This window comes from Caenorhabditis remanei, chromosome III (genome assembly GCF_010183535.1).
Source record: "Caenorhabditis remanei strain PX506 chromosome III, whole genome shotgun sequence".
Taxonomy (NCBI): domain Eukaryota; kingdom Metazoa; phylum Nematoda; class Chromadorea; order Rhabditida; family Rhabditidae; genus Caenorhabditis; species Caenorhabditis remanei.
In genome coordinates, this window is record NC_071330.1 from 11563744 (window position 1) to 11591403 (window position 27660).

At 41.0% G+C, this 27660-nt stretch overlaps 3 protein-coding genes across 3 annotated transcripts; 2 read left to right on the forward strand and 1 right to left on the reverse strand.

Annotated features, from left to right (window-relative positions):
- Window positions 1–2668: 2668 nt before the first annotated feature.
- Window positions 2669–3795, reverse strand: GCK72_010832 (uncharacterized protein; the record flags this gene model as incomplete). Its single annotated transcript, XM_053728059.1, has 3 exons — window positions 2669–2928; window positions 2994–3132; window positions 3640–3795. 3 exons carry the CDS (start codon window positions 3793–3795, stop codon window positions 2669–2671), a joined length of 555 nt encoding a protein of 184 aa, XP_053587636.1.
- An 11072-nt stretch (window positions 3796–14867) lies between these two features.
- On the forward strand, window positions 14868–24640 carry GCK72_010833 (uncharacterized protein; the record flags this gene model as incomplete). The annotated part of the gene is made up of 21 exons (XM_053728060.1): window positions 14868–14906; window positions 15488–15628; window positions 16160–16267; window positions 17989–18105; window positions 18549–18650; window positions 18697–18892; window positions 19019–19151; window positions 19202–19313; window positions 19507–19704; window positions 19825–19995; window positions 20053–20358; window positions 20408–20554; window positions 21144–21446; window positions 21496–21730; window positions 21874–22386; window positions 22689–22843; window positions 22901–23173; window positions 23223–23746; window positions 23833–24099; window positions 24280–24474; window positions 24526–24640. 21 exons carry the CDS (start codon window positions 14868–14870, stop codon window positions 24638–24640), a joined length of 4350 nt encoding a protein of 1449 aa, XP_053587637.1.
- Window positions 24641–25161: 521 nt separating this feature from the next.
- Window positions 25162–27173, forward strand: GCK72_010834 (uncharacterized protein; the record flags this gene model as incomplete). The annotated part of the gene is made up of 6 exons (XM_003111668.2): window positions 25162–25221; window positions 25268–25321; window positions 26256–26411; window positions 26469–26828; window positions 26884–27041; window positions 27095–27173. 6 exons carry the CDS (start codon window positions 25162–25164, stop codon window positions 27171–27173), a joined length of 867 nt encoding a protein of 288 aa, XP_003111716.2.
- Window positions 27174–27660: the final 487 nt, after the last annotated feature.

The window sequence follows — 27660 nt, forward strand, 5'->3', positions numbered from 1 at the left end:
CTCACCGACCGCGACGCGTCCCTCCTCGCAACGCGTGTTTTTTGCTTTTTGAATCGTTTGCGCGCTCAATTTCTTTTTTCTTTTTCTCATTCATTTCGAGTGGAATTTCTTCAGGAAAACGTGGTTCTCATCCATTTTCAGTCGTAGAATCGAATTTTTAAGAAAAAATTGTGTGTACATCAATAAAATCCCATGAAAATGCAAAAATAGGAAATGGTAGATATTTTTTCGAAATGGGTTTTCTGTGGCAAATAAATGGACACAATGGTTTTTAGAGGTTTTTAATACGGAATTCGGATTCTATAGACCGAATTGCATCTGATGAACAGAAATTTTATCAAAAATATTAATTTTTTGATAAAAATTATATATTTTTCTGATTTTCCCACTGCATCTTGTTCATTGATTCGAGAACAATGACCGACTTTTTGTTAGCAGAAATGAATTCCATCGTTTCTATTGTTGCACTATGTGATTCTTGGTGTTCCTCTCTTTGTGTGTAGTGCGTATAGTCGAATTCAGCTGGAAAAAAAAGAAAAGAGACGCAGAAATTCGGTTTTTTTTTTCTCCATTTCTGCAGATGTTACGTCCGATATGACCTTGCGTTCCCATCGTTTTTTTCTTTCCCGATGATGGCAGATATTGTTTTTTTTTTGCCATTTCTCGACAGGTTTTGGTTAAAATATATATTTCTCCGCTGTTTTAGTTTAAAAAAAAACTTTTTAAAAGTTTCAATTTCTCTAAAAAATCTCTTACATCTTCTTCAATTGGTTCTTCTTTGTAATTTTTGAAAAATTTCTTGTTCTTATTCAAAATTTCTGTTTCCCACGTTTTTTTCCGCTCAAAATCCTATTTTTATAATAAAACCAACCTCATTTCCCAGTGATGCCGGCCACACCAACTACGCCGCGCACACCAAGCACTAGAATATCTCGTCGAACGTCGTCAAGATCAGTGGCATCAGATGATCAGCCGTCAACGTCGTCTGCAGCTCCAGCAGCAGCCGTCGGTGCGCCTGACAACTCATCCAACTCAACCCCTACCTCTTCTACATCCAATCCAGTCTTCGCCTCGCCCGGGATTCCCATGGAAACGGAAGAGACAGTAGAGACCGAGGAGACGCCGACGACGTCGACACAGAAGGCGCCTTCTGATGGAGAAGAAGAAGACGAAGCAGATGAAGTCGTTGTCAAGGAGAAGACACCGCGACGAGAGAAGCGTAAAGACGACCAGCGTGTCGCTTACATTGTCTCTCTTCTACTTACAAAGAATCGAAAGATTCACGACAAATTGTGAGTTGAACTTTGATTTATTTTTGCGTCGGTTTTTTTTTTCAGTTTTAAAGCTTTTTTCTCGGTCTTTTTTCAAATTTCTCTACTTGCAGAGTGGCATCGATCGGACCAGGCACTTCAGATGACAAAGCTATTTCTCAAGCGAGGATCAAGCCAGTCGTCGACCAAATTCAACTGATTGAACAATTGTGAGTATCGGTCAGAGAATGAAAAAAAAAAATCCTGTAAAAAGTTTAAATTTCAAACGAAAAAGTTACTTTGAAATTTTTTAAATTCTAAAATGGCTTTTCCTGCTGAAGTATTGATTTTTTGAAATGGGAAACCTCCTATGCGAGTGTTAATAAACTGAATTCTCTTCTCTAACTTTTCCATTCTTCCAGTGTCCTGAAAAAGTCACTCGAAGACGTACTACAAGACCCAAAGTACGCTGTGCTGGCAGATCTCTCAAAACCACCAGAAGCACCACGGCAACCAGAAAAACCGGTTGTTCCTGCTAAAACGATGCATCCAATCGAAGTGAAAATAGATGAATCGGATGAGGCAAATGCTCCGAGTACATCTGTAATGCCATCTGCTGCCGGAGCACCCGGAGAGAATAATGTGGAGAGAGCGGCGAAACGAGTGAGTTTAGGAGCGAAATTCGTCAGAAGATAAAAAGAGAAATGAATGTTTCTAATTTAAAATTAACTATTTTTCATTACAGGAAGCCCATGTGCTCGCTCGAATCGCTGAACTCCGCAAGAACGGTCTCTGGTCGAATAGTCGTCTTCCGAAGTGTGTGGAACCCGAGAGAAACAAAACACATTGGGATTATCTACTGGAAGAGGTGAAATGGATGGCGACGGATTTCCGAGCTGAAACCAATCACAAGCGGCGAGTCGCCAAAGCAGTCGCACATGCTATCGCGAAACGACACAGAGATAAGCAGGCCGAGGCGGCAAGAGCAGCGGAGCGAGAAATCAAGGAGAAGAAGCGAATGTGTGCAGGAGTTGCCAAAATGGTCAAAGAATTCTGGCAAGGAGTTGATAAATTGGTGGACTTCCGAGCGAATGAAATCAGAACTGCACGATTAAGAAAAGCGAAGAATAAGCATTTGATGTTCGTTCTTGGACAAGTAGATGGAATTTCGAGTATTGTTCAAGACGGTCTTGTCGCTTCGAAATCACCTTCTATTGCTTCTCATGACAACGACGAGGAGTTTGACGTTGGTTCAGACTCGGAAGAAGATGATGAGAAGACGATTGCCAAAGCTGAAAAATCCCTAAAGAAACATGACATCAAGAAGGAAGTTGATGCACTTCAGGATGAGGCAGGAGGAGATATGGATGATTTTTTGACGACGTTGCCACCAGAGTACTTAGAAAAAGTATATGGTATTAGCCCGGAGCATTTGGAGGCAATGAAACAGGCGAAACGAGAGACGGAGGAGCGAAGAAAATCCGAGAAAGAAGCTGCTGAGAATGCACCACCGAAAGTAGAAGAAGTAGCCGGAGAAGACGAGAAAATGGAAGTGGATGAGGCTGCTCCAACAACCTCTGAAGATCGACCATCAACATCTGCCGAGAAGTCGCCTGAAGACCTGGAGAAGCTGCAAGACACTTCAGCAGAAGATGGTAACGGTGATGGTCGGGGTGTCCTTCAAAATGTCGATTATACCAAGTTGAACAGTGTTGACAGTGATGAAAGACAGCAAGAACTAACCAACATCGCTGAGGAGGCTTTGAAGTTCCAGCCGAAAGGTTACACACTGGAGACGACTCAAGTTAAGACTCAAGTGCCGTTCTTGATTCGCGGAACACTTCGAGAATATCAGATGGTTGGACTCGATTGGATGGTGACACTTTATGAGAAGAATTTGAATGGAATTTTGGCTGATGAAATGGGTCTCGGAAAGACAATACAAACTATCTCACTTCTCGCTCATTTGGCATGTTCTGAATCCATTTGGGGACCTCATCTGATCGTCGTTCCAACCTCTGTCATATTGAATTGGGAGATGGAATTCAAGAAGTGGTGTCCTGCATTGAAAATTCTTACCTATTTTGGAACTGCCAAGGAACGAGCAGAGAAGAGAAAGGGATGGATGAAACCAAACTGTTTCCACGTCTGCATCACTTCCTACAAGACTGTCACACAGGATATCCGATCATTCAAACAGAGAGTGAGTTATAATCGAAAGTTGGGGAACTATTTAAAAACTTCTTGAATTCATTTTTCATTCTCATTAATTTATTTTCCAGGCCTGGCAGTATCTGATTCTCGACGAAGCTCAAAACATCAAGAACTGGAAGTCTCAACGCTGGCAAGCTCTTCTGAATATTCGTGCCCGACGACGTCTTCTTCTTACCGGAACTCCTCTCCAGAATTCTCTGATGGAGTTGTGGTCTCTGATGCACTTCTTGATGCCAACAATCTTCTCAAGCCATGACGATTTCAAGGATTGGTTTAGTAATCCTCTGACTGGAATGATGGAAGGAAGCATGGAGTATAATGCTCCACTCATCGGACGTCTTCACAAAGTTCTTCGTCCATTCATCCTTCGTCGTCTGAAGAAAGAAGTCGAGAAGCAGTTGCCGGAGAAAACGGAGCACGTCATCAAATGCTCATTGTCCAAGAGACAGCGTTACTTGTATGATGACTTCATGAGTCGACGGTCGACAAAGGATAATTTGAAATCTGGAAACATGATGTCAGTTTTAAATATCGTGATGCAACTCAGAAAATGCTGTAATCACCCGAATCTCTTCGAGCCAAGACCCGTTGTCGCTCCATTCGTCGTTCCAAAACTTCAAATGGATGTTCCTGCCTACTTGTTCGATATTGCGCATCAAAACCCAGCAGTTCCAGAGATCCCAGACATTTTCAATCTCAACAAGGTCGGATATCAACCTCAATCGACTGGAATCTACAATTCGCGGAAGCCATTGATCGAGGAGTTGGAAGGAATGCAAACGAACATTCTCCATGAGCAACGAGTTCCAGAAGTCGATGGATTCAGATTCAACCGAACTGCGTTTGTGATGAAGAATCCACATCATCCAAGAGCTGGAGAAGAATCAGAAGATGAAGGTGTGAGGGGTAATGGAGTCAATGGAGTACATCTCTCAAATGGATCAGCTTCATCCAATGGAGCCAATGTGAACGGAACATCTTCAACTTCAGCCAGTATCCGCCCTCAAACATCTTCATTCATTCGATCAAAGACGGTCCTCAATCCGGCACCTCTCACAATCACCACGGATAGAAGTGGATTCCATTTCAATATGGCTAATCATGGAAGATCTCGACTCGACGATAACGCTCGTCTGAGTCCACCACTGAAACGAGCTAAACTTACGGGGGCACCCATCAATTGGTCGGATTACGTTCCACAGCATGTTATTGAAAAAATGGAGGTTTCGAGAAAGAATCAATTACAAATTGTCCGCCGACGATTTGGAATGGTTCGCGCTCCGATTATTCCGCTCGAAATGGTTGCTTTGATTCGTGAGGAGATTCTCACGGAGTTCCCGCAATTGATGACAGATGAGGAGGCTACAGTTCAAGAAAGGCTGATGGATTACGTCGAGCTTTTGGTCCAAAGGTGAGAAATTGAGTATCAAATTATTTTTAGTTCGAACAGCTTCATATATATTTAAGTGCATCTTTCTAACCATTCCATTTTCCAGATTCGGTATGTATGTTGAACCAGTGCTCACCGATGCCTGGCAATGCCGCCCATCATCTTCTGGACTTCCTTCTTTCATTCGTAGCAACATCGCAGAAGTCGAGACAGGATCCCGGACGCTACTCATGAAGTCATCATCTCAGTTGGATACACAAATGTCGATTGCTCGATCTCTTCAATTCCCAGAACTCCGATTGATTGAATACGATTGCGGTAAACTTCAGACATTGGCTCTGTTGCTCCGTCAGTTGTACATTTACAAGCATCGGTGTCTCATCTTCACTCAAATGTCAAAAATGCTCGACGTTCTTCAAACTTTCCTCTCCCATCACGGATATCAATATTTCCGTTTGGATGGAACTACTGGTGTGGAGCAGAGACAAGCGATGATGGAGAGATTTAATGCAGATTCAAAGGTCTTCTGCTTCATTCTCTCCACAAGATCTGGAGGAGTTGGTGTGAATTTGACTGGTGCTGACACTGTCATCTTCTACGATTCGGATTGGAATCCAACGATGGACGCACAAGCTCAAGACAGATGCCATCGTATTGGACAGACGAGAAATGTGTCGATTTATCGCTTGATTAGTGAGAGAACGATTGAGGAGAATATCCTGAAGAAAGCCACACAGAAGAGACGGCTCGGAGAATTGGCTATTGATGAGGCTGGATTTACTCCAGAGTTCTTCAAACAAACAGATAACATTCGTGATTTATTCGACGGAGAGAATGTTGAAGTGACAGCTCCTGAAGACGTGCCGATGAATGAGAAAGATATGGAGAAGGCGATGGCAAAATGTGAAGACGAGGCAGATGTGAACGCTGCGAAGGTTGCTGTGGCAGAAGCACGAGTTGACAATGCCGAATTCGACGAACGTATCCCAACTGGAGGTGCCTCATCATTGGCTGAAGAGGAAGCTGATGAGAAGTATATGGAGCTGATACAAGCAGTAAGTAAACGAGAACTGGAGACACTACAAGATATGCTTTTTTTTCAGCTGAAACCAATTGAACGGTACGCCGTCAACTTGTTAGAAACCGCATACAAACCGGAATTCGAGGAGGAATGCAAGGAGGCTGAGGTTTGTATCCAAATGAGAGATTAGAGACCTCATTCATTATTTTTCAGGCTCAAATAAACCAAAAACGTGACGAATGGGACAAAAATCTCAACGAGCTCGCCTTCGAAAATGATCCAAATGGTGAACGCATGTTCGGTGAAGACACCGCTGACGACGACTTCTATCTTAATCAAAAAGCTCAGGAAGAGGTACGAAAGAAACGACAGGCTGCCTCTATTAAACGTGCATCTAAACTCTTGCCCCGTGCCCGCTCTCCCTCTAAACGTAAATCTCTAGCTCCCTCACAGGACCCATATATTTCGTACGCGCCGCACGCTCTTTCCTCCCCTCCAGATTCCCCCATTAGGAAAAAGGCGCCTAGGCGTAGTTCGGTTGCTGGTGGCGGTTCTATAGGTGGTGCTAGCACGTCAACTGCGGGAAGAGGACGACCTCCAGGAAGAAAGTCCCTTTCGAAAAGAGTTACGAAGAAAGAAGAATCAGAAGAACCAGAAGAACCAGAAGATGGCGATGACGAGTTCGATGATAATGATGACGAAGATGAGGACGATTTGGAATATTCTAATAATAGAAGATCATCGAAACCAGTGAAACGGAAGCGTGTGGCATTCGCCGAGCCCGTTGGAGAACCCAAGAAGAAAGCTCAAAAAATTGCTCCGAATACTCCAAGACCACCACCAAGACAGACTCCAAGTTCCGGTCTCAGCTCTCTGACGACTCTTCCAGAACAAGGACCTCTCACTTTCTCTGCTCCATCTGCACCTTCCGATACAGGACCTTCCACATCAACTACCCACGTTGCAACTCCAAGACCTGCTCGTGTTCCTTATCAATCACAACCACAACATCAGAAATTGTTGCCGGTTAAAGTGGTGAAAGTTAGTCCTTCTTCTTCTCAAGGACCGTCCAAATCTCCAACTACGTCTGCAATGGGACCACCGACATCGTTCCGTAGAATTGGTCCTGGAATAGGCGCTGGCAACGTTGGACGTCTTCCGATTCGTTTACCATCTCGAATTCCTGCTCCAATTCAACAAGGAAACCAGCAGCAAACGAATCGTCAATATGTTCTCTCCAATCCAACAACTTCTTCTAATGTTCCACGAATTCGAGTAATGCCCCCAGGAACTCGTCCAACACAGCCAGCCACTGGAAGTCAAGCTCCGAAGATGATGTATCCAGTTCGAGTCCGGGAAGTTTTTCAAAGACCTGCTCCACCAGTTGAGAGGCCCGGATTCGGTATTTATGAAAAACCTAGATTCTCATTAGGTTCTCGTAGATCACGTGGAGAGTCTATGATGTCTGATGCTCCGTCGACGTCATCAGCTCATCAGAATACGACGCCTAGACCACCACAGCCATCACCGCCAGCGCCGAAACATTAGGGCGTACTTAGGTTTCTCACTTTTTACCACGTTTATTGTTTATAAGTTGTTTAAAACTGCGCGTATCTTGCTTTGTTTTCGTTTTATATGTGACAAAAGGGGTGGATTTTCAATTTTTCCGGGAAATTTTCTCTTTTTTCGGGCATTTCCACGCTCAAAGCCAGTATTTTATAATGAATCCACACTCAAGAATAGATCAAACCCCCCGCAAAATCTGTCAAAAAGTTGTCATTAGAGCGCTCTCACTGACTCAAATCACATCATCTCATAGGCTTTTATACTTTTTTGTAATACTTTGAATATCTTTTTGCCCATTCTCCCCATCCACATCTAATTTTGTCGGTGTGTTTCCTAATTTTTCGGTTTTCCCCCCTCTTAATATTTTTGTAAACTTTCTCTCATTTTTTCACCTGATTCTCTCTCAATTGTTCCTGAATATAAATGTGTTACCTTGTTATTTTTTCCTTTTCTTCACATTTTTCCTGAATGTTTTTAATTTTCGAACCAATTTTCCGAATTTCAATTTGCTCCACTTGGATTCCTCTTCTTGGCTCTATTCGGCAGGTCTTCTCATTGATTTCTATGCATTTTCTTTTCTATTTTTCAGATTTCTAGACTTTTCAGAGGGTCCACGGGGTTTCCTACCACAAGTTTCGCATTTTTCCGAATTCGGACTTTTCTTTCTCAAAAAAAACAAATCGATAAGAGCTTACAAATGAAGGTGATCTCCTCTTTCATTTCTCGCCGCTTTTTTTCTTGGCTTAATGGGATTTTTGGTGAAAAGAATGTTTTGAAAATGCGAAAGTGGCGAGAAATCTCGGGGACATCTCTTCTAAAAACTAGAAATTTGAAAGTTTTTTGATGGAAAATGCGAAAGAATTAGTGGGAAACCCTGCGGAATTCAGAGTTTTGATTAGATTTTCACTTGGATTTTATTGGAATTTCGAGAAGAAAATTGAAACGAAACGCAGGAAAGATTCAGAAGAGATGTGAAGGAGAAGGAGATTATATCGAGATGATGCACAGGACATTCTGAAAGAACAATCTGAAAAAAATTAGAGAATTTCAGAAGTTTAGTGCTTCAATCTGACCAAAAATTGATTACAGATGGAATTCGTCGACGAATTAGGCGATATAATGCCAATTTGGCTTCCACTATCACCGCCGGTCTCTGATTCTGACTTCGAATTGAGAATGGAAGATGATTGTCTCGATTTTATGTATGAAATAGATCTGATGAGTGAATCAAGATTACCACGTGTCACTCATGAACTACGTCGTCCGTTGGCCGAAAAGCCGAAACCAAATCATTTGACAAATGGTAAGAGACAACATTCTGAAACCTACCGGAATGTGGAAAACTCTTTAAAAAAAAAGATCATGAAAATTTAAATCAGTAAAAAAAATAACTTTACGGACTCATTTCAGATTGTCTGAAACGTGGGTAGATTTGCGGAAACTAGTGCAGATTTACCTGGCTTTCGGAATTCAATGTGTGTTTTTGAAAAAATTAATGTAGATTTACGAACTTTCGGTGTAGATTCACGGGGCTCTAAATTACTGATATGTACCTCCTCAGAGCTTACAGAAGTTCTCACGAAAGACAAGGATTCTGTGTACGACGCCGTCGCGAAATGTCTGTCAATGCCTCAAGACACTCCTGCAGCCGCCGCTTCACCTGCTTACACTGAGAATTCGTTCTCGATGGATGACACGAGTCAAGATGCTAAGATCGAGCCGATGTCATCATCTCAAAACGATCATCCACAACAGCCGATAGCTCCTGTACCACATCAACCAGCTAGATCCAGAAAGAAGAGACCCGATAATCGACCAGTTCCAAATCGAACTGGAACTGATAGTGTGAAGAGAGCAACGACTCCACCGGCAGCATGGAGAGAAGAAGCAGATTATGATGGAGCCGATTGGAATATAGTTGAAGATTATGCTCTTCTGCAAGCAGTTCAACTGGAATTGGCAAATAAACATTTGATTGAAAAGTCGGAATTCGAAGGAAAACTGATGAACTGGGAACTGGTTTCGACTGCAGTCAACAAACGGACAAGATTCTATAGATCTGCTCGTCAGTGTTCGATAAGATATCAGATGTTTGTGAGACCGAAAGAGCTCGGACAACTCGTAGCATCTGATCCGATTTCAAAGAGAACAATGAAGGTTGACTTGTCGACAATCGAGTTATCGCATTTGAGACGTGGAAGAATGACGACTGAAAGTCAATATGCTCATGATTATGGAGTTTTGACTGACAAGAAACATCTCAGTCGGTTCAGGACGGTCAAAACGACGGCTGCAAAAAGACAGGTTCAGTTTTGGAGAGGACCGAGAGGTACGTTAGAGATATTTATGCATGATGCATGTTTGGATAAATGGGTATTTAATAGTGTTCCGACAAGCGATCAGCAATGCTCGCCGAGCGCGAGAAATCTCGCATTTCTCGCACACTCAGTACTCGCATTTTATATTTTAGTCTTGCGTGAATGCGAGAATATTCTCGTTCTCGCAAATGCTCGCATTTTCTCGTTCTTTCATTTCTCGTTCTCGCAGATGATCGCATTTTTCAAATTCTCGCGTGAAGATCGCAAAAAATTGCGAGACTCGCGAGACTCGCATTTGAAAATAGCATTTATTCTTAGTAGGGAAGAATCCCGAGTCTTGATGGATTTATGGGTCGAGACAGATATCACTAGATCGGAAATTTTGCACTGATTTCAAATATGCATTCCAATCTTGCAAAACGATTTCATGAAATAAGTTATTCAGGGTTTTGTGAGTACCAAAACGGAAACTTTGAAGTCACGTAAATTGTCCGAAAAACTAATTTAATTGGGTTGAGTTAAATCACAGTATTTTTCAAATGTCAGGGAACATTTTCGGCCGTTTATTAGACAAAAACATTTTTGGACATATTTTGAAGTTTTTGTTAAATTAGGCCAATATTTTTTTCGGATTTTTAAAAGTGTATAATACACAGCACCCTGCACGGGGAACGCGCAATCAAAAAAACGAAAATTCGCCGTAGGGCATATTCGCATTGCCTACAGTAATTCTCAACAGAAAAGGCACAATTTTACTGAGTCGGGCACATAAAAGCTTGAATATCTCGATTTACCGCAACTCGTACTCAGAATGCATATCCATTTATGCAAAGAAAGACTTTTTGTATAATTATGTGAATTTTCATACTCTAATTTTGTGTATTCGTGGTGCTATTCCCAGTTTGAACATCGTATTGTATTTCTTATTATTAGAGACCGCAACATTTTTTCAAGTTCAAGGTTTCATCACAATTTTCATCCTGGCTTGTTCTTCAGGTAAATTGAAAATGTGTTCATTGAATTCTACGTACTCGCTTACATAAAAAGTGTTCATTCTGTTCTAGCCTTCTGGGTTCTCATGACAGCCCGATAAACATTTCAATAACCTCGCCATGACGCATCAAGAGAAGGAAATAACTCCGCCCCACGTTCCCTTTATTTTTATGATTCTCATTATCAAAAACAGAGGAAAAAAGTGAAATGTACTGTAGTTCACGTACGATTGCGAGACTCGCGAGTCTCGCAATATTTTTTGCGATCATCACGCGAGCATTAGAAAATGCGATCACGTGCGAGAACGAGCATTTGCGAGGCGAGAAATATGCGAGCATTTGCGAGAATGAAAATATTCTCGCATTCACGCAAGACTAAAATATAAAATGCGAGTAATGCGAGTGCGAGAAACAGCGAGAATTGCGAGAATCGTCTCGCTAATCGGAACACTAGTATTTAATATAGACACGATTTCAGGTTTTTCTCATTCAGATAGTAATCAAATTTTGATCTGAAATGATATCAAAGTAGCTAGTTGAATATGAATCTATTTTTCCAAATATCAGAAAATCAGAATATTTTCATCACATTTTCTGAAAACTGACCTATTCCTGGGGGATGTGTTTGAACAGTTATGAAACTGAAAAAAAAAACGAAAATTTGAAATCTGACAAATCCGGTTTTTTCTCGAAAAAATGAAAAGTAAGCTTTCAAAATAAAATAAAACCTATCTACAGTAATCTTCTTCATTCTGCACACACACACACATAACGCATGCTTTCTTGTCTTCACTCTTTCCTATCCCCTCTTTCTCTTCCGTACTAATGTTTTTCCAGTTCTAGAAACCCGAAATCTTACATCTCTCGAAACTGGAATGCCTCCTCGACACGAAGCAAAGATGGCTGAATTCGAAGTTCAACCTGGAATTAATTTGGATGTGGAGGACGTCATCACAATGACAGATGACGCGATTACTCAATACGAGCTGAGTAAGAAACGATTGATTGCGAGTCGGCAACCGAAACCGGTGAGTTCTAACTTGTATTAATCAATTCATATCTCAATTTTATCAGAGCCCACGTCAAGACATCCGCTATCATTCTCTTGTCGAGCGGCCCTACACCGTTCCAATCTCCACAGAATTGCCTCCAGCACCCGCTCGCCAGGGAATGGTGATTGCAGTGCCGCCACTCGTGCCCATTCCATTCCCAGTTCAAGCTCCATTACCACCGATACAACATCTCCAACCTCAACAATATCCGCAACAGCAACAACAACAACAACAGCACCCACATCAACAGCAATATCAACAACATCAACAACAGCCAGGACCATCTGGTTTAGGTGGTGTTGGACCAGGACCATCTGGAGGACCTGGAGTGCCGATGGGCGGATTAGGTGGAGGACTTGGAGGACAGAATCATCAAATGCATATGGGACATCATCAGAGTCAGAATCAAGGACATCAAGGGCCGAGTAATCATCAAATGCAGTCTCAACAACAGCATCAAGGATCACTTCCATCGATTGGAGCCACATTCCAACAACAGCAACACCAACAGGTTCATCATCAACCACAACATTCTCAGCAGCAACACTCAATGCAACAACATCCTCAACAGAGTCAGCAATCAATGCCGATGCGAGGTTCGAATCAAATGCTTCATGGATCACAAGGAGAAGGATCTCAAGGACATCATCTTATGCATTCGGGACCGTCTTCAGTGTCAGGACCCTCACAGCAACAAATGCAACCGACGATACAACGGAGAACGGCGTCTGGATCGAATGTGCAATACATCCAACAGCAACAAGGGCAAGGCCAAAGTTATATGGTTATGGGAACATCTCAATCACAACAAGGACAGTCTCAAGGAGGAGATGGAAGTCAGGGTGGAAATGGGGGGCAAGGTGGACCGTCTATGGGACAACAACAACATGCACAACCACAACAACAACGGGTTCAATATGTGCAACAAGGTGGTGGTAGAGGTAGTTATCCGATGGTTATGCAGCAGAGAGGAGGACGAGTTATGAGGGTGAGTTAGAATAGAAACTGCTGAAATTGAGTTGGAAATGGTTAGAACTTATCCACTTTCGTCCCGCCCCTGTCCCTAAACAATTTCTCTATTTTAAGCCAACCGGAAACATGCATCAAAGTGCCGGTCGTATGTTTATCGATCAACGGCATCAATATCCGAATGTTGTGCCAGTTCGTGTGATGCCTGCCGGTCAACAACCACAACGAATGGTGGCTGGACAACGGAGAGCTCCCGCACCCGGAACCGTCGCCGCAATGGTTCTGCCGCATCGAGGAAACGGAGGTGTTGGACAGATACGCACTATGCAGTAAGTACACGTTTGAAGTGAGATTTTCAGTCGAATCGTTTGGATTTTTGACTGAAAATCTGTGTTTTCGATGTCAGAAAGTCCGCTTTCATCCCCCAATAACTACGCCTTCTTCCCAAAATTTTCAGCCAAAAATGGTGGAAATTTTATGTTTTTTGTCGAAAGTCAAGTAATACTAAGCCGTCTAAGTCCCGACCCAACTCACCCATTATTTGTAATCCCCTGTCTATGAGCATTTTCAGTCTTTCCAGAAGAGGTGCTTATGCTGGACCTGCTCAAGTTGGTACTGGTGGCCAGCAGAGGATAAATGTGATGGTGCAACCACAGAACATGCGATCAGCAGCAGCCGGTGGTGGTGGACAAGGACAAATGGGAGGAGGACAAGCAGGCGGAGTTCCAGCGATCAGAAGACAATTAGTCGGACGACAACTTCAACGTGGAGATAATAATCCACAAGTGGCTCAAGTGGTTGTGGCTCCGCCCCAAGGAATGCAGGCTCCAGGTGGAGGACCGCCTGTCCTGCATATGCAACGGACGGCTTCATTGCAAATGGTTCAACAGCATTCACAACAACAGCAACAACATTCTCAGCAACAACAACAACAAGCTCCGCCCCCTCAATCCCATCAACAAGCCCCGCCCCCTCATCCCCAATCGCAAGGTTCACAGCAACATTCATCTGGATCGGGACCATCTGGACCTTCAGGACCTTCTGGGTCTTCCGGACCCTCTGGACCCTCTGGAGGACAGTCTGGCGAGCAAGGTCATCAAGGACCTGGTCAATCGAAGCTCTAGAAATCCTTCTATAAATCTATCTAGAATAATTATTTTTCTTCATGTGAATTCTATATTTATCCATTGACTCTTTTTCTCTATTTCTCATTTTCACTTGTATCATAATGATCTTTATCTTCTGCGTTTTCTTTTGTGAGTGTAGACTGTTGAAAACCAAAAAAAAGAAACATTAAATTGCCCCCCACTTGTAATTCCCGCCCGATTTTCACACCCAAAATGACCCCATTTTTATCATTTAACACGCACTTTATGTCTATTTCTCTCTTAGGGACCATCGCTCGAACTTATATATTCTCTCCAGTATTGTTTTCGGAAAATTCATGAAATTCATTGATTTATGTACATATAGCCGAGTTTTTTGTTCATTTTCAGGACTTTTCAGAAGCAGCCATGAAAAAAAAAACGTTGGATGCACATCAGAATTCATGACGCTGGAATTGTATTGGTGGCATCATTATATGAAAAAAAAAAAGGAGCAAAGATATTATATGACCGTAGAGATACGAGGAGGGTACAGAGAAGCTAGACACTCTTGTTTCTCTGCGATCTCTCATCTCTCACTTAGCCAACTTCAAACGTCTGTATCTCAAGAACCAGTTAAGTTATCAAAAAGTTGTCAAGTACAAAAATAATCAGCATAAAATATCCTGCATTTTATTAGAAAAAAATCATTTTTGACCTGGACCATTTTCTGACGTCATTTCATACGTACTTTCTACTCATAGAACTAGAAAAACTGGAATTAAAAATTCAGATGATCAATTGATATATGATGCCAACACTCTCGTTTTGCCCATGTTCAGTTCCAAAAAAGTCGCTGAAAATGAGGGAAAAATGTAAATTTCCGAGAGTTTCTCTTCTCTCGAATAGATGATCAGGTCGTCGAAAACGGTGTCGAATTGTGTTGTTTCAACCCGACAGAATCCTTATAAAGGTTGAATTCTTTTGGTCTGGAAACTGATGCTAGAAATATGAGATATCAGGAACAGTGCTTTGGAGACGGGTTCAAGGTGAGTAAATAGTCGAATTCTTTGAAAGTTTAGTTTTTTTAGATAGATCAAGTCTAGTTCTTCATTTTTCTAGTTGACAACTTTTTGATAGCGCATCTAGGTTTTGAGATATTCCTCTTTGAAGACAAGTAGCTGAAACAGTGAGAGAGTGAGAGAGTGCAGAGAAGCTAGAGTGTCTGACTTCTCTGCGCTCTCTCACTTTCTCAATTGTCTTGTTGATTTATATCAAAATCCATGTTTTTCTAATTGACAAGGTTTTTGTATGTTCTCTCTCTTTTGACAATTTGAAGGGACCCTCCCACTTGGGCTCTACTAGAAGACGTTGTTCTTTGAGCCACAGTTCTCTAGGGAGTGTTGACACAAAAAAGTTGTCAACTAGAAAATTGATCTACATGAAAATTTGTACATTTTACTAGTTGACCATTTTTTGGTGGATATTCACGTTTCAGAGATATAAAGGGTTTTTAGTGGCGATCTGCGATTCTCTCACTTTCAGGTCTCTTTAATTTGATCTACCTATAAAACTAACTAGTTCTAGAATGAACCATTTCAACTATAAACTGTAATTTGACGATTTTCAGGAACCCTACTGTCTCCTGTTCCGAGATGGAATCGCCGCACTTCCCCTCGTCGCTTTTTGGATTCTCATTCCAAGTTACACCCGAATAGTGAGGAATAATGAGCCCGAGTTGAGAGCTCCCAAATACTTTTGGGCTCATTTGGTAAGAGATCAGTTTAATTCATCACTTTTTTTGAAAAGCAATTGTGTCAACAAATAGCAAGCTGCGGTGGAGAGGGGGGGGGACACTCAATCAAGCACATATTTTTGACACTGATCATTCATTCAGATTGTTTTATTTTTAATGGAGATGTTCTTCTTGCTCATTGTTGCTGTGAGCCAACCGTCTTGAACCGCGCCCTGCCACCATGAACTGTTCTCGACCGCCTTCGACCGCCTCAGGCGTTCATAGTCCTACATACCTGCATACCTGCATACAGCCTGTTCGCAGCGGTATATCTCGGTTCTCAGAGGAAATATCAAAAAGCTGCTAACTGACAAAATATAGTTGAATATTCATAGAATATTTCTTCAGTTGACAAATTTTTCATATTTTTAATATTATTACAGCGGAGATAGAAGGCTCCAAACTCTTCCTAGTTGATGCGCCTCTATTACAGGTTTTACGGTAGATCGTTTCAGACCGTCACGACCATTTTAGACCGCCCAGACCACTCCCAACCCTCATTTCCAGATATTTCAAGTGCTTCTCCTCGTGGATAATGCCGTTTTTGGTGCTCTTTACTTCAATCAATCCGATCATTTTCTGCCGCTTCTCCGCTTCTTTCAAGTACTTTCTTACGTAAGTTTGACCCCTTTTCTAGTGAGTGTGAAGAGCAAATAAAAAGAATTTCTCAGAGGAGTTTTTGTGATCATCATCATATCAAATATCATATCTTTTTCCGCTTGTAAGTTGGGACAGAAAGTGGGCGGAGCCAAGGGTGTCAGGTTACTTTATGTGGGGGAAAACGACTCGGTAGAACATGTTGGATAATGTTTTCTTGATTTTAAGATTCTTAGAAATAACTTTTTATGTATATAGTGGCAGAAAGTGAGGGAGAGTGCGACTAACTATATATTCCTTCCACTTTTAAACAAACCGGTGTATCTTGAAAACCAGTTAGAGTCGAAAAAAATGACTAACTAATAAAATGTAGGAAATTTTATGCTGATCATTTTCGTAATCGGTCACTTTTTAATATCTTTTCTGGTTCTTGAGATACAGACGTTTGAAGTTGCCTTAGTGAGAGATGAGAGATCGCAGAGAAACGAGAGTGTCTAGCTTCTTTGTACCCTCCTCGTCTTTCTGCGTTCATCTCTGCATAGCTCCTTTCCATAACTCCTCACAACTCTTGAAAAATCGTAGGTCATAAAATTTTGTGACCTCTCTCCTCCTAACAATACAATTCCCAAGTCATGAATTATGATCAGAATCCAATTCGATGAAAAATTGTGCTTCCGGTAAACAATAGAAAAAAGAAGAAGCAAAAAAAGAAGAAAAATGAAATAAGCCTGCTGACGAGTGGTTGTTAAGAAGAACAGATTAAACATGAAAATGATTTATGAAATACATTTCGTGCTTTGGCTCAGTGTACTCCGCGGAGCCCTGAAAGTCGAGAAGACATTTTTTAAGAAGCACCACTTTTTTCTTCTGATGATAACTTTTTTCCACTTTTTCTGCTTCTTATCAGTAGCAGAAAAGGAAAGAAGAAAGAGGGTGATAACCCCCGTTTTCATCATTTTACCCTTTTCTCTAGAACCAAATTAAAGTTCTGATTGATTTTCAGACGCTCTAGTCTGAATATCGGAATATGTGAGAGGTTGGTTTTTTTCGAGCCTGGAGACGTAGACAGTTAGTCATTCTCGTTTCTCTGAGCACTCTCCCTTTTCTCAATATCTTGATAGAAAGAGCTATATCACAAGAACCAGCAAAGATATCAAAAAATGACCAATTACCAAAATGATGAGCTTTTTATTTTACTTATTTTGTTAATTGATCACTTTCTTGTAGCTCTTCACGTTTTTGAGATAACTGAGCTACCAAGAGCTACCAAAATGTTGACGCAGGCTGGTAGACGCTCTCGTTCTGGGAAGGTTCCCTTTTTTTTAACATAGAGGAAATTACGAATTTTTCAATTTAATAGTTTAGAATAGGTTTAGAGACTTCACAATCTTAACATTTCGCCTAAAATTTCTTTACCAGAAATCCAAGAAATCGTGTTTTATAGTCATGACAACCCCCCGTTATTTCGTTTTCCCACTCCTTTTTTCAATTTGTTTTCTTTTTTTGGTTTTCTGGTTCTTTTTCCATTATAGAAAGAGACGCAGACATCACCAAAAAAACAGAGAGCAGAAAAAAGAAGAAGAAGCATGTGAGAATTTATTATAAAGAGGAGGGAACATATGGAATAGACTGTAGTAATTTTGTATGTAAGTACGTAGTATGTGTCAAATTACAATTTTCGAACGAACACGACTTTTAACTCAATTATTGAGATATCACCTATATATTATAATTTTCAGGCAAACTGTTGCATCTGGTTCAGTCTCCTCTCGAAACGTCTTCACTCAATTCATCCGTCATTTTGTTTCATTTTCTTGGTATTATTAGTTCTCAAAGCGGTTCAACTTCTGATTCTTGTGAGTTGACACGGGAGATGGTCTAATGAGAAAATTATGGCGGGTTGGGAGCATGAGCGTTTTTTAATCAGGAGATAGAAATGAAACCATAAATGTCAGATTGGTAGCGGTTAGCCATAGAAAACTTATATATTTTGAAAAAAATGTTGTTTTGTTTTTGAGGTTTGACTTTTGAAGGGGTTTAACCTGAAATTATGGCCTGGATGCTAGAAAATCAGCTTTTTCTAAATTAAACGTGTTCAAAGTTATCAACATTCTAAGCTTTTATTCAATCATGATGTATATCTGAAAACAGAATAAAGGAGCCCCAGAACAGGATTGTAAACACCAATTAGAGAAAGAGGAAGGAGGGAAAAAAAGGAAAGGACCCAAATTAGCTGTCAGAGCACAAGCATCTCTATTACAGTATTTACAGTATCTGAGAGTCTATTCCAACATTTCAGGCATTCGAATCAACAGTTGACGCAGGCGTCATCGCCGAATTCGTTCTTCTCATGGCTGAGACTGCACTTTTATCGGGATCGACAAAACGGCTCGCCGAAAATGTGAGTCGTTCTCAAAAACTCAAATCCTGAATTATCTATTTCCTAGGAAGAAAAAGCGAAACTAACACCCGAGGAGAAGAGTTCATTCATCTCGAAAATCTTCTTCTGCTGGCTGAATCCCCTCATTCGAACCGGTGCAAAAGACTCGCTGACAAATGAAAATTTGCATAATTTAAATCAGAATGCCACGTCAGAATGGTTGTATACGAGGTGGAGAGATGAGTTCAGGAAGGCCAAGGAGAGTGAGTCAACTCACCGAGAGCTTTCAGAAAAGGTTCCACCACGGTCCTACTGTACACCGGGTTACTGTAGTTTACTTTTCTGAAAGCTCTCATCTTCCTTAATCTGAATACGACACTTCATTTCAGAGAACCTCGGCACCGTCCGTGAAACATCCATCGTTTGGCCATTTATCCGCATTCAAAAAGCCACCATAATCACCTTAACTCTTGCCAGACTCATTGCCGATGTCGTCCATTATCTTAATCCTATTTTGTTGAAGTGAGATGAGAGTCTTTTAGAGAAACGAGAAGACATATTTGAAATTTCAGACAGTTAATTGACTACGTATCTCTTCATGACCAACCACTTTCTTTCGGAATCGCAATTGCGTGCATAATGTTTCTTTCAGCTACAACGAGATCATTGCTTCAGAATTATCAGGTAAGAAGGGTGTAACTCGACAGTTGTTGAAGTTACCAAAAAGTTGTTTACTTCAAAATGTAGGAAATTTCAAGCTCTATGTGTTTGTAGTTGATCACTTTTTGATATCTGTGCTCCTTGGTGAGATATGAAACATATTATAATGGCAACGACACACTCTCTTCTGCTACACCATCATAATTTTCATTTTCAGATTGCCGGAATGTGCCGTCAAGCTGTCTACTATCAAACCGTCCTAAGTAACGCCATCCTTCACAAAATTCTCAAACTAAGCCCATCGGCGAGATCCAACCGAACAGCTGGAGAAATTCTTAATCATGCTGCAGTGGATATCGAGATCATCGTCCATTCAATACCCTATCTTCAAAATATGTGGTCCGTGCCGTTTCAGGTAGGATGATGTGAGAGAGAAGGGAGCGCAGAGAAACGAGAGTGTCTCGTTGTCTGCGCTCTCTCAAATTTTTCACCGCCCCTATAACCTCAGTCAAACCAACCTAATTTCATTTTCCAGGTCACTCTAGCCATGACTATGCTAGCCATAACCCTAGGATGGGCTGCCGGTGCTGGAGTCATCATTATGATTCTTTTCGTTCCTCTCAACTTCTTAACATCAAGATTTATCAAAACGTCACAACAAAAGCAGATGAAAATTAAGGACGAGAGAACGAAATTGTCTAATGAGGTGGGTCTTAAAGCAGTGAAGACTGTTTTGAAAAACGCGTAACTCAAAAAATTGCAGATGCTCAATGGAATAAAAGTGGTGAAACTCTACGCTTGGGAGGAGTCATTCGAAGAACAAATCAACAAACTCCGTGCGAAAGAAGTCAAAATGTTCCGAAATGTGTGTATTCTGAGTAGAATCGTCGATGTGGCCAACGCAGCGAGTCCTTTCCTCGTCGCCATCGGATCGTTCACTTGCTATGTTCTGTGGTCTCCAGATGAGAATGGACTGACGCCTTCTGTTGCGTTCGTAGCTCTCGTGATATTCAATCAGTTGAGACAACCGATGAGAATGGTTGCTAACTTGATTAACACTTTGGTTCAGGTATAAAACAGTCTGTGTGTCGGTTTGTCCATTTTATCTTTGTTTTCAGGCACGTGTCTCTAACAAACGTCTCCGTCAGTTCTTGAATGATGAGGAGATGGAGAGCAAAACTGAGGTCGCTTTGGGAAATGCAATTGTATTTAAGAATGCCACGTTGAATTGGAAAGGACCTATGAATCCACCAGTTTTGAGAGATGTGAGTATATAATTTATCCCTCGGAAGCTGTATCTTCAGAGGGTTGACAGCTAGAAAATGTAAAAAACTATAAAAATTTAGCCCTTGAAATTTTACAAATTTCATTAGTTGAACTATTTTTAATAGCTCAGCTGGTTCAAGAGTTACAGTACCGTAGATTAACAATTTGGCCTTTTTGTATGTGAAAATTACCAACTTTGAGATGGTGTTACGGTATCATTGATTGTTCCACAATGTAACATTTCAAATGGATTATATAGAACAAAAGTAGAACTTCATTTTTGTAGTTGACAACTTTTTTGTACAAGCACTCGCTAGCAAGTTACATATCGACAAAGTAATCGACCCATTTCAGTGCAAAATAGTGCGATTTTTGAGCTGTCCACTTAAAATTACTGTAACTAGGAAATGCCCGTACAAAAAAGTTGTCAACTGCAAAAATGAAGCTCTACCTTTGTTCCAAATTGTGTTTCTTACTACACGGTACTGTATCCCTAAAACTATGTAGGCTATCAGAAATTTTCCAAGTAACACAATACTCAAAATTTCAAGATCTAAATCTTGCTTTCCAAATATTTCGAGTTTTCAGCTCTGCGCCACCATCAAACCAGGTCAACTGATTGCCATCGTCGGCAGTGTTGGAGGCGGCAAATCGTCCCTTCTCAGCGCTGTCCTTGATGAAATGGTTCTTCTGGAAGGTCGTGTAAAAATTGGTGGATCCATTGCGTATGTTCCCCAACATTCGTGGATATTCAACAAGTCGATCAAAGAAAATATACTATTTGGAAATGAATACAGCAAGTATTTCTACAATCAAGTCGTTGGATCATGTCAACTGAGACCCGATTTCAAACATTTTCAGCAAGGAGAACAGACTATGGTTGGAGAGAATGTGAGCTCATTTTTTAGGTTTTCGAAGTGCCAAAAATTTTGGATTTTAGGGAATAACCCTATCGGGAGGTCAAAAAGCGAGAATCTCTCTTGCCCGGGCGGTCTATCAAGAGAAGGATATCTACCTGTTGGATGATCCATTGTCAGCAGTTGATGCACATGTTGGAAGGGCACTTTTCGATAAAGTTATTGGTCCGGAGGGTCTATTGAGGTCGAAGACAAGAGTTCTCGTCACCCACAACCTACAGTATACGAAATATGTGGATAGTATTTATGTTATTGAAGGTTGGTTTGGAATTTGTCTAGACTAGGGTCCCACCATGAGAACTACAGTATCTGCTCAAAATCGGAGTACTGTAGTTTTCGTTACGAGACCCGATAGTAATGCAGAACACAGTCTTTATTGAGACCCCAATAAAAATTTACAGATGGTCAAATCGTCCAACACGGATCATTCGAAGACATTGCTCACCTCGAAGGTCCCTTTGGAAGACTATGGGCCGAATGTGAGAACCCAGAAGAGGCTGAAAATGCTGAAGAACTAGATGACGTCGTCCCAGAAGACGTGACACCTCCAGAAATCATTGAGAAGACAGAAGCTGTCAAGAAAGTCGATCGTACCAATTCTCACATTTCCGAGAAATCAGAAAAATCACAGAAACCGGAAAATCCGGAGAACGTTCAGCTGGGAAGAGTCAAGAAGAGTGTCTACAATCTGTATATTCGGACGATGGGAATATTCAACACCTCCGCCTTTTTCATATTCTTTATCTCTCATTTCACTGTTATGATCATGAGATCTCTATGGTTATCCGATTGGTCGAATGAGAATGCAGAGCTGAAGAAAAGGGGCGGAGTCAGTGGGAATTCAAGTTACGAAGATGAGATGATCAGTGTGGAGACGAGATTGATTGTGTATGCAGGATTCGGAGGGTTGGAGAGTAAGTTGACGGAGTTTTTCAAAATATTATCCACTACGAAAATGTAGACTTTGATGCTTTACACATTTTTTCTGTTGGCAACTTTTTGCTAGCTATGGAGGCTGTCCGGGGGTTGCTAGTGGCTTAGAATTCTCAAACTATACCATGAAAGTTGGATATTCGGAAACAGCTAGTTGAGAGCTTTCAGAAAAGTATAATCATGACTAGGTTTGAATCAAATTGGGTCTCGACAGGAAAACTACAGTAATCCAAAAAGTTGTCCCTTCTCTGCGTCTCTCAAAGATAACTTTGTGTACTTTCAGTGCTCCTCCTGGCCCTTGCCTTCACAGTATTAACTATCGGAAGTCTCCGTGCATCTTACCGTCTCCATGCTCCACTCATCCACTCACTTCTCCGTGCTCCCATCTCATTTTTCGACACCACACCGATTGGAAGAATCATCAATAGGTTGTCAAGAGTGAGTCCTGGCTTTATACACTTGTTCTATCCTCCTTCCTACATATAACATTTTCAGGACCTTGACGTCATCGACAAGTTACAAGACAACATCCGGATGTGTACGCAAACCTTGTTGAATGCTTGTATGATCCTTGTTCTCATCTCCATCTCCACACCAATCTTTTTGTTGTGTGCTGCTCCATTGATATTGATTTATTACTTTGTTATGATCTACTATATTCCCACTTCGAGACAGCTGAAACGATTGGAAAGTGCTAATCGGTCACCGATTTTGTCAACGATCGCAGAGTCAATTCATGGCGCTTCTTCGATTAGGGCATTTGATAAGGTACAGACTGTTAGAGACTCTCGTAAAACCTCAATATTTCTTGTTTTAGACTGACAGAACCACCAGTGCCCTCGCCTCCAACGTCGACAAGTTCGCCCAATGTCGTTACCTCTCCCATATGTCGAATAGATGGTTGGCCACTCGTCTGGAACTTCTTGGAAATACTACAGTACTCTTTGCCTCTTTATCTGCCACACTCTCCACTAAATACTTTGGATTGACACCCGGAATGGCTGGTCTCTCGGTTTCGTATGCTCTGACAATCACAGAAGTTTTGAATATCTGTGTGAGAGCTGTCAGTGAAATCGAATCAAACATTGTTTCTGTGGAACGAGTCAATGAATATCAGAAGTTGGAACCAGAAGCCCCGTGGATAGTTGAAGGAAGTTTAGAGAATGAGGAGAAGTGGCCGAGTAAAGGAAAGATTGAATTGAACAAGTTCTCGATGAGATATCGGAAGAATCTTCCAATGGTTTTAAAAGAGATTGACTTGAAAATTGAAGGAGGAGAGAGAATTGGAATTATTGGAAGAACTGGATCAGGGAAGAGCTCGTTGACAATGGCTTTGTACAGGTAGGTGCCTAGAGGCAGCAGAGAAACGAGAGCGTCTGACTGTCTGCGCTCTCTAAAATGTTGATTCTATTCCCAATTGTTTCCAGAATGATCGAAGCAGAATCTGGCACAATCCGAATCGATGACGTGGAAATCGATTCGATTGGATTGCATCAACTCCGTTCCAAACTCATTATCATTCCACAGGAACCAGTCGTTTTCTCAGGAACACTTCGATTCAATTTGGATCCATTCAATCAATACTTAGATGATCAGATATGGAGATGTTTAGATATTTGTCAGCTGAAACAATTCGCTCAGGAAGATGAAAAAACACTGGATCGACATATTGCAGAGGGAGGCAAGAATATGAGGTGGGTGTTAGATAGGATCACATTTTTCGGGTTAAGCTGGTTGAGAGCTTTCAGAAAAGTATAATCTTGCCTAGGTTTGAAACAAGTTGGGTCTCGCGACAAAGGGTTACTGTAGCTTCGTGGTGAGACCCAACTTGCTTCAACGCTTGGACGTTCATTTCAAATTCCACGTTTTTTCAGCGTCGGTGAGCGCCAACTCCTCTGTCTCTGCCGTGCTCTTCTTCGGGGAGCCCGGATAGTAATCCTCGACGAGGCAACTGCTTCAGTGGATACAGTTACCGATGGAATTGTTCAAAGAGCAATTCGACAGCATTTCCCCCAATCAACGACTATTTCAATTGCTCATCGTTTAGATACTATTGTAGACTCGGATAGGTAAGAGCGCTCCATTGATAACTTTTTCCTAAATGGACTTTTCTATTTCAGAATCGTAGTTCTAGACGCCGGACGGGTAGCCGAATTCGATACACCCTCAAATTTGTTGCTCAATCCGGATTCTCTGTATTCTCAGCTATTAAATGAGAAAAATAGAAAGCAATAATGATTGTTTGTATTATTATCGACTGATTTTATTTGATGAATGAACTTTTTGAAATTTCTAGTCTTAGAATTCGAGCTCAGCGAAAGAAAGCTCTGATTGTCATGATCTGTCAGATGCATTGCGAAATCTATATATCGACGTTTATGAGACGTTGAATATATGTAATGTCTTTCCTATGTTGTCTCTCCCTTCTCCCTTCTTCGTTTCTCAACTGCGCACACTCCTCTCTCTCTCTCTCTTCTATGGCCGATGTTCGATAATGGCCTCGGACTCCTTTCTTGCCTCAGTTCGAACTTGGAACCGCAGTTCCAACGAAACATGATCGGGCGATTACAAGAAAACGAGAGAAGAAGACGTTGGGACCACTAGACCACATTGATTCTTTTTTTTTCCTTCTGACTTCTCTTCTTCACTTTTCTTTTCTTGCTTTCGTCGATATTGTTTCTTCCCTCTTGTTGTAGTTTATGCACTTTTCTTGGTTAGTTTCGAAGTTTTTATCTAGTTCCCGTTTTTTTCAGAAAATGGCCGACATCGAAGCAAGAGCACGCCAATTAATGGCAGAAGGACGAAGAAAGGTGCAGGTAATCAATTGTTTTTAATTATCAGATGATTAATGGGATTTTTCAGGGCAATTTCTTCAGTTTCGGAGGTGACGGAGAGGTTCCTGATCTCTTTATCCAGGTGAATAGTTCTTCTTTAGCTCAAGAAACTGGTGGGGGTTTGAATATATTACGAGGTAATAGCGATGGATATGGAAGATGAGGAATATTATGCTGAACAATCAACTAGCGAAATAGAATGCAGTTATCAAGGTTGCGAGTCACATGGCATTTAATTTTGGGGGTACAACAAGTTTAGGGTACAACTAAGTTTTGTTGTTAGTTATCAAAATTTTGATATTTCCAACTTGTCTCGAGTTAGAGTTTTCATAATACTTCAGAAGTCTCATTTTTGAGAAAATATTTACAGCTCTTTTTCAGAGGGATGATATAACATAAAAGTTATTCAAACAACCATTTGCAGGATGGTCATATTGTAGTTTCTATAATTGATTCAAACATCTTCTTAAGTCCTAAATTTTATTATTTCATCCCTCTGAAAAAGAGCTACAACATGTTCATTGAACTCCGTCTGTAAATCTTTTCTCAAAAAATGATGAAAACTGAAGGCTTCTGAAATTTTATTTTTGAAAGGAAATTTACCAATGATCGAACTCGCGATGAACATTCAAGTATTGTTCATTTCATTCATGACGAATCATCTCGTAGACGAAAAGCAGATAATGACGGTTTTGGAGCATGACCGAAAATCGACAATGACTAAAGATGAATAATACTCGAAAAGTCAAAAATGCAGTTCGATTAAGGAAGGAATAGCCTGGAACAAGTGAATTTTGAAACTGAAAAATGTCAAAAATCATATTTCTTAGTTCACAATGTGTTCGCAACTTCACATCAATAAATTCATTCATCACATTCACGATGAAAATTTTCGTTCTCAGCCATGAAAAAAAATTAATTTCTCGATAGAGCGCAACTGCGGAAGTAGGCTGGGACTCATCGTGGCACATTACAATATTTATGTTTCATGTGTTGTTAAATGTTCATTTTTCTAGGCAGGTGATCTGTTCAAGGAGGCCAGGAATTGGAAAGAAGCCGGAGAAGCATTCCTGGAGGCGGCCGAGTTCTATGCCGGACAAGGAGACTCGAAGCATGACTGCACCACACAATACGCCGAGGCTGCCAATTGTTTCCGCACGATTCTACCGGAGGTTTGAATTTCTCCTCCCCGTTTAGAACCTGATTTTTTTTGTACAAATTTTCTACAGCGAGCAGTTCAATGTCTCGAAAAGACTTCTGAAATCAACACTGACATGGGTCGTATCATCATGGCGGCTGAAAATCAAGTGAGCATTGCCGAATTGTACGAAACGGAATTCCCCGACAAAGAACTGTGCAAGAAGCACTACCAACAAGCAGCCGATTATTATGAAGCTGAAAAACAGGGAATTCGTGCCAGCAAATGTCTTGTTAAAGTAGCAATGTATTTAGCTGAGCTTGAGAAATATGCTCAAGCTAGTAAGGAATTCGAGAAGATTGCATCCAATGTATCGGATCACTCTACCCTTAAATATGCTGCTAACGAGTATTTATTCCGTGCTCTTCTCTGTCACTTGTATATTGATCCGGTTAGTCGACTTGCTACAAAAACAGTTTCATAAAACTTGAACAAAAAATTTCTAGATCAACACACAACACGTTGTTCAAAAATACGAAATGGCGTCCCCATCGTTCTCAGATTCTCGTGAATGCAAGTTTGTTAAGGAGTTGTTAGCAGCGATTGAGGAAAAGAATGAAGAGACATACACTGAATCTGTTGCCAACTTTGACAGAATTAGCAGGTAGAATTTAAATTTAAATTTCGAAAAATTGTAATCAATTCAATAAATTTCAGACCTGACAACTGGTCTACTGATATGCTCCTCAAGGTGAAGCGGACTATCGAGGGTGGTTACAAGGAGGACGATATGTGATAATTATCTTTCTCCTTTGTTCGTATTCTCTCCCACTTCGTTACACTTCCTGAATATACGCTTTCTCCAAAATCGCAACTGATTCACCTGAAACGGGAATATTTTAATATGCACAAATCAAATGGTGTTGGGTCTCGCGACGAAACCAGAACTCGGGTTACAGTAGCTTCGCTGTGAGTCCCAACTTGCTTTAATGATTGTTTGTATTATTATCGACTGATTTTATTTGATGAATGAACTTTTTGAAATTTCTAGTCTCAGAATTAGAACTCAGCGATTTAAGATGGTTCGAATGAGTATGATCATGTCTAGGCTTGGGGCACGTTTGGTCTTATCACGATACTACGGTATGTGCCTTTAAATAAGGTTACTGTAGTCTTTGTTGTGAGACCAACACTCAATGAGATGAGGGAATTTTCTATTTTTTGAAGATCGTGCCAATTCAGTTTTTCGAAAATTCGGCCCAAACTTTTTTCGAATAAGATAT